Source organism: Salvia splendens, chromosome 14 (assembly GCF_004379255.2).
Source record: "Salvia splendens isolate huo1 chromosome 14, SspV2, whole genome shotgun sequence".
NCBI lineage: Eukaryota > Viridiplantae > Streptophyta > Magnoliopsida > Lamiales > Lamiaceae > Salvia > Salvia splendens.
This window is the reverse complement of record NC_056045.1, coordinates 14744787-14752541: the sequence shown is the minus strand read 5'-3', so window position 1 is coordinate 14752541 and position 7755 is coordinate 14744787. Positions and strand designations below refer to the sequence as shown.

The following is a 7755-nucleotide window of genomic DNA, read 5'->3' as shown; positions in this document are numbered from 1 at the left end:
TCCTTCAAAATTTCAAAAAATCATGAATGACATTTTAAATCCTTATATAGTCAATTTAGCATTGTTTATATAGATGATGTCTTAATTTTTTCCCAAGATCTTGACCAACATATAAAACATTTAGGAATTTTATTAAAAACCATTGAGAAAAATGATTAGTTATCTCTACTCCAAAAATGAAACTTTTCCAGACTAATATTAGGTTTTTAGGTCACGAGATTGACAAAGGAAGTTTCAGACCCATGAGTAGGTCTATAACATTCACGGACAAATTTCCTGATGAAATTAAAGATAAAAACCAGCTACAGAGATTTTTAGGATGTTTGAATTACATTTCAAATTTCTTTCCTAAACTTAGGGAAACATGTAACCTCTCTACCAAGAAAAATCCCTCAAATTGGACGGAAGAGCATACTAATGTTGTTAAAACCATAAAACAACAGGTCAAAACTCTCCCTTGCTTAGGTATTCCTAATCCAAAAGCCTTCATGATTGTTGAAACTGATGCTTCAAACATAGGCTATGGAGGAATATTAAAACAAAAATTGGATTCAAAAGAACAATTAATAAGGTACCATTCTGGTATCTGGAATAATGCACAAATGAATTATTCCGTTATTAAAAAAGAAATTTTATCCATAGTTTTATGCATTCAAAAATTTCAAGATGACCTTTATAACAAAATATTTTTAAGTAGAATTGATTGCAAATCTGCAAAAGAAGTCCTTACAAAAGATGTTCAAAATATTGTTTCAAAACAAATATTTGCCAGATGGCAAGCCATTTTATCTGTCTTTGATTTTGAAATTGAGTTTATTAAAGGTGAAAACAATCCTCTACCTGATTTTCTAACTAGAGAATTTTTACAAGGTCACGATGATGGACTCTAAGACATCCATGTTTAAACTTTTTTCAAGCCTATATATACCCAATAACCTAATTCATAATATTCATCAATTCATAGCCTTCAAAATTGGGGGAGCCCCAAGGATCCTCCTCCAACCCTAATCCTTCATCTAGATCTTCTTTTTGCCAAATAATCCATAGCATAAAATTGAGAGTACTTCATAGTGCAAGAGGTTGAAGAAGGAATCAAGAGAAGATCAAGGCTACAAGGATTCAACCTTTGGGTTTTATTTACTTTAGTTCTTATTTTCTTTATGACATCCCTACAATCTATGTTTTTAGTTTATTATAGCAAGTGTAATTAAACTCATAGGATTCTAGGGATGTGTTAGTAACAACTTTGGTTATACAATTCCGTTTTGCTATTCAATATCCGTTTTGTTCCTACTTCGTTTCTTCCCTAAGTGTTGGATAATGCTTCACGTTTGAGCGACACATTCTGTGATGATCTAATATAACTTGCTACATAATCGTGAGAGGAGGTTGACGAGTTAGATCTACTTAGTAGACACTACAATTAGCTTCCCTTAAAACGACACTGTTAATTGAGAGTGAGGACTTTTCAAGGGTCTTAGGAGCTTTAAGGAGTCACAGATCTAGGATTGACAACCCTAGTGTTAGTAATCTACGTTTGTTTCGCATGAGTATAAGCTAGGTGACTAGTTCTATGGAACTAAGAACTGTGTCAGGGTGTTGTAGTTGGAATTTGTATAACCATAAATGTGAACACACATCCCTGGAATTCCCTTATCTCTCATATCTTTATCTTTATTTGCAATTAGTTGTTTATTTGCTTTATTTGTTTTTGCTTAATTAAACCAAAACTCTTGTTTCTTTAGATAGTATTTGACGCTTAATTAGTACATGATAGCCAGTTGCAATTATATTCTCTGTGTTCGATATCCCAGTTTTATGTCTGATTGAAGAAGCCTTATTAAAGAAGAAAAGATTAAAGAAGCCTTAATACTAGCTAACATCATAGTTTTATGTCTGATTGATACATAAATAAAACGAAGGAAAACAGGCAGGGGCACAATGAAGTGGCCAAAAAGTTCGACCTAGTAATTCAAAAACCAAAAGCACTACGTAGATTTAAGCCACATGCACTTTCACATAGATCAGTAATACTTTGGGCAGACGAATACAAGGCGATTTCCTACTTCTTACACAAAAGGAAGAGAAAAGGACGTAGATGGCATGGAACGTATATCTTCACCTTAAGCTGATCATAATATTGAACATGCTTTTTGAGCCTTTCCCTTCTTTTTCTTTTGCTTGGGTGGCTGGAGAACAACTTTAATCGCAGCATCAAAAACTGCTTTCACATTCTGTTTTGAAAAAGTATATTACAAAACTAATTCACTTTTGTATCTTGAGTGAAAGTGGTTTTTAATAAAAAAAAAGTAGGCAACTCATACCTCTTGTGTTTTTGAACTACATTCAACATAAGAAGGAGATGCAATCAATTTCCTCAGCTCCTCCCCCTGTAAGTTTAGAGTGACAAGAATAAAATCTACAGGAATAGAGCCTAGCCATCACAAAAACCAGCAACAAATGCAAGAAAAAGAACAAATATAAGGCTGATAGAACCAAGGCCACAGACTTTCACCTGTACATTGGTGATTGGTACAGAGCCTGGATGATTTTCGAAGAACTCCTTATCATCCCGAAGATCTAAAACCACCACAAGTTACTAAAAGACAAGAGATAAACCCTTCATATGGTATTATGCCAATTTTAACTTATAAAACAAAAAAAGGAATACAAAAGATTATATCATACTAGTAAACACACATCTTGATTTTTCATCCTTGAAATTCGAGATTAATCATTAAGAAACTTTCAACAAGTGGTTGTTTTAAATCCAAAATGCTCATGAAGACTTCTTCCTATGAATTTTTTTATCTTTCATATGAACTCATACTGACCAAAAATGTATGCATTAAAAAGATATAAACGCAAGAAGCATACAATCGCAACAAACAAGGTCAGCAAGATTAATATATTTACAAAGTACCCCCTGACTCCCAATCATGTTAACATTTGACATTTAACTTGCAACACGCGGAGAAAGTTTTTTGAAGAAGACAACGGTTTAAATGAATAAAGTCCAAGGGTGACCAAACTAAGTTGAAGTCAAAAGACTATCACATCACAGCTTCTGGAAGCAAGAAAGGACGTTGATGTCACCTAGACATTATTATCAACGGATTAAGCTTATCACAAGTATCATCAGCTAAAATATGGGTAAACATTCACTTAAATACTTTTAATCCTACATAACAAGAATAATAATTACAAAATGGATGTTCGTAGTCATACAAACTAAACATAACAGTTTCTCACTCTTGGTTCATGTATATTATTCCAGGTGATAGCTAAATGTTCGGGACAGAAGAATTAGGGTGGTGGCAGAGAACTTGAAGCTGACACAAACATATTTTTCAGGCTTGTAGTATTCCCATATCACCAGAGCATCTTTAACAAGGAAACTAACTGGTACTTGTAGTTATGAATTTGATATCTCACCAAGTTTTGTGCCAACAAGAACTATAGGGACACCAGGAGCGTAATGCTTCAATTCGGGAATCCACTGAATTAGAAATGCACCAGAGCCCAAAAAAAGAAAAGGACAATTAACAAGACAATTTGGTGCCAAAAAATGTAGACAACATGAAAAAAGGTAGCGATGAAATAACAAACTGTAAACTCAATCAAATCCTCACCTTCTTGGAAACATTTTCATAGCTTGCCTTGCTGATAAGCGAAAATGCCAGAATGAAAACATCAGCTCCACGATAACTCAAAGGCCGTAATCTGTTGTAGTCCTCCTGCCCTGTTTCACAGAACAATAACCAGAGGCTCATATGTTAGAACCATAATAAGAAACAGAGATAAGTTTATCGGTACAAGCGTAGGAGTAATTCTCTTCGGCATATTTCTATTAGTTACCAGCAGTATCCCACAGGCCTAGGTTAACAGTGGCTCCATTAACGACAACATTGGCACTGAAATTATCAAACACAGTAGGCACATAATCCTGTTGCGTATAAAAAAATGAAAAAAATGTTAAAATATAAACGATGGAATAATGGATCACATTTCAGAGAAGTTCCAAATCAACACGAGCAATCTGCTTTCAGGACTATCAAGGCAAAAATAGGAATAAATCACAAAATAAAATAGAAAGTTATGATTAAAGAGGCAAGAAAAGGAAATTCCTCTGAAACACAAAAATAAAGAATCAATTCTCTTATGGTATAATACCAAAAATCATGGACATTATTTAGAGAAAAAACCAGCTATCAAATCTGGCAATTTCCATAATATGATTCTTACAATCATGAAACAAAAAGTTGAAATTGAGCAATCCCCACATGTGCAGTAACTAACACTGTGCATAATTAAGTGAGTAAAGCGAGAAATTGAAATCAATTAACCTAATCCTAGTTCATAAGAATAAATTAATTATAACAATAGTTAGCATTTATTTAACAAAAAATGCATAAAAATGTTAGACCGTGGGGAAGGTGTTGCTGGTATAGGAAATCAAGAGACATGTCTTTCCAACCGCACCATCGCCCACCGTCACACACTTGATGAATCTGGAAGCGCTCATTCTAACTATCTCTGCTTCCTGTCTCTCTCTCTCTCTCCAATTACCAGAAATGCTCGTAGAAAGTGCAGCAACGGTTTCTTCCCATTGTTCAACGAATTCAGACCCTAACCATGTACGGAATCAAAATCTAGAGAGAGAAACAAGAATAATATGGTTAATTGATGATAGTGGTCATCACGCATATATCTGCATTGCACTTGAACCGCTCCCTTCTCCCCCACCCTTTTTTCTCGCTCTACAAACACTAATTTCCACATTTTCACTTTTTTTTTCAATTATTAAGTGAATATAAAGTTGGTTTTTTCGCAATTATAATGTAACGACCCAAACTTATTATTAGTAATATTAGTTTAACTAAATAATTTTAAATATGTGATAGTTATTGCCCCTATAAATATTTAAAAATAATCATTAGTAGTAGTTGTTTTGTTCTCCCACGAAGATTACCAGTACAACTAAAAGAAGAGAACCAAATAAAAGTTGTAATGTGTAGCACATTTTGATAAAGTCTTATGATAGGATCCTAGTCTATTACAATTAGAGAGAGATGCAAGTTCCGGTCAGCCCGTTCGACTCCATGCTCACAATCCAAGGAAGTACAATACATCATATGAGAATAGTCAATGTTCTCCAGATGAGTTATTTCCTACCTAAGAACATAGTTAGAAAAGTTAGTAAATCAGTAATTTATACCGAGACTCAAATGAAATCTTTTTGCAACATCAAATTAAGGTAGTATTTATGAAGATAGAGTAAAATACATTGGCTATTAATGAAATCTGTACATAGATTTGGGAAAATCAAATGAAATCCAATAGCAGTATTGAGTAGGACTGACAGACGGTGGAGATCGAGGGAGCATGTGAGGCTTTGATTTCAAACCAGAGAGATCAAAGCCTCACATGCTCCCTCGATTCTCAAAACACATTCTGGCCATTGGATCACCAAAAAGGAAAGATATCCCTGACATTCAAATATGGATAGCAACTTGCAAGACAACGGTACGACAAGGATATAAACCCCAAATCTGTCCATTTTAGGCCACCCATCTCTATCAAACATTCCCAAATTCTCTTCACACCACACAAAAAATATAGGATACGAGAAAGGAGAGTTGAAGATAATTTAAGGATCAAGTCCCACAGTCCAACAACACTCCATACTACATCATTAAGGAAAACTCTAAGCACTTCTATTTTAGAACAAGACTCTGCCCAAATAACTTAGATCCAAAACAACCCAAAAATATAGAATAATACTTCCCTCCGTCCCATTAAATATGAGACATTTGTGAATCGGCACGTGATTTTATATAGAATTGTTTTGTGTGTTAACGAAGAGAAAGTAAATTAAGAGAGATGAAAAAGTAGAGATAAAGTTATTTCCATTTTAGGAAATATTTCATTTTTAGTGGGACAATCTAAAAAGAAAATATTTTATATTTAATGGGATTGAGGGAGTAATTCTTAGCAAGATATGAGGACTTATCTTAGAAGTGCAAATCGGCCGGATCTCCGGCAGCAAGCTTCGGAACCCCGTCGCCAACGGTGACAGCCCCACAACCCAAAACCATCACTAAAATCGCAACCTTTACTAATCAACAAGTTAAAACACAAAACTTGTAAAAAGATTTAATTCCTAGGAAAATACATCATAAAGGGAAGAAAGCAAAACTGACCTTATTCTGTCGGAAACGATGCACGGCGGTGACGGCGGCCGGCGATGCGGGGCACTGAGAAGGCCTAAGCCGCGACTATGCATGCACAGGGGCGGCAGATAGCGGCGCTGGAGAGAAAAGGCAGCGCCGGACGGAGGCGCCGGGAAGTAGAGAGTTGGAGGAGCTTCTCTGACATTAAAGTAGGATTTGGGTTTGAATGAGGAGGGAGATGAAATGGGTATTTATATGTGGATAATTTGATTTAATTGTTTGGGCTAGCATTTTATTTATTTGGGCTAAGGAGTGAAGTAAATAATCTGAGCCCAACTTCTATTTGAATAATTGGTGCTACAGTACATAAATTAAAGAGGCCCATTTCCGAGGTTTAATTACTTGGCCTGAAAATAAAAGGAAGTATTTGGCCCAATTTCGAAATTAGAAGTTATTTGGGAGGAAATTTAATATTAAATTTTAGCCTAAGTTTTAAATAAAGATTCAATTAATATTTTTATATGGCTCTTATAATGGTGTAACTAAGCTAAAATAATTGATCTTTTTGATTTATTTTAGAGTTTTGCTTAATAGTAAATTTTCAAAGTAAAAGGCACATAGATCCAATTTAGTCTAAGCGTGAGAATAGTGGATGAAGAGTATCAAATAATATATGACTTTTAGAAATTCCTTAAAGATAAATGAAATAAGAAAAGGTAATTAATTATGAGGCATGCATTCTAATTAGATTAGTCCCTGAGTCTAATTACTAATTAGTACTTCCTCCGTCCCATAAAAATATTGGCAATGAATATGACACGAGAATTAAGATAAAATTGGTAAAGTAAGAGAGATGTGGAGAATGATATAATAAAGTAAGAGAGAGGAGGAGAATGATAGTTAAAGTAGTGTTAGTTGATAGTGGGACCTACATTTTAAAATTGATATAACTTTCCAAAAATGGAATGCACATATTTTTGTGGGACGGACGAAAATGGAAAGTGCATATATTTTTATGGGACGGAGGGAGTATATTATATTGTGATGTTTTCAAAAAGGTTATCTTCGCAAGTTAAGGTCGGAGCGAGAAAATCAAGTTAAGGGAATTAAACGAACTTATGTGGGCTACTATACAGTTCAAGTATGCTTTCAGTTATTTAAATTCACAGTATATTTTGTCTTGCTATGTTTTTATTTTGAACACTACTTATGTGTTTGTCTAGAAAGGGGAGCACCCTACTACAATAGTTATGTTGTAATCGAATTCGGGTCTGAGTGAGGAGTGATTCCCTGTTGGGGCTAGTGTACACCAAGGACCGTGAGCCATCTTTCGAGTTGGCCGGTCGTTGTGACCGTGGAATGTGGCCATATTCCCGACACCAGAAAGAAGTTCAGATATGGTATATGTTCCAGAAAATTTGACTGGCTAGTGGCCAGTCGCTTTTTACAGATAAAATGATTTTAGTGTCCTCGCGCATTTTTAATTAAAACCCTGGTTCACTCAGTGATGGCTTAACAAAATTAGTTTTTATGAAAATATATTTTGGCATGTGTCCACTAAGTACATCAAGTACTTAGCTCT

The 7755-nt window shown here is 34.7% G+C and overlaps 1 protein-coding gene across 6 annotated transcripts; it reads right to left on the bottom strand.

The window, feature by feature from the left end:
- Positions 1–1855: 1855 nt before the first annotated feature.
- Positions 1856–6380, bottom strand: LOC121765435 (rac-like GTP-binding protein RHO1). Of its 6 annotated transcripts, none has more exons than XM_042161598.1 (9): positions 6204–6380; positions 5061–6113; positions 4427–4652; positions 3859–3946; positions 3633–3742; positions 3436–3499; positions 2516–2580; positions 2325–2390; positions 1856–2234 (listed from the first exon to the last, which is right to left on the bottom strand). In XM_042161598.1, exons 3-9 carry the CDS (start codon positions 4523–4525, stop codon positions 2133–2135), a joined length of 594 nt encoding a protein of 197 aa, XP_042017532.1. In that variant the 5' UTR covers positions 4526–4652; positions 5061–6113; positions 6204–6380; the 3' UTR covers positions 1856–2132. The 6 variants fall into 6 exon arrangements, with proteins under 6 accessions (XP_042017532.1, XP_042017533.1, XP_042017530.1 ...); XM_042161599.1 differs by having other exon boundaries at positions 4427–4629; XM_042161596.1 differs by having other exon boundaries at positions 4427–6118.
- Between the last annotated feature and the right edge of the window lie 1375 nt (positions 6381–7755).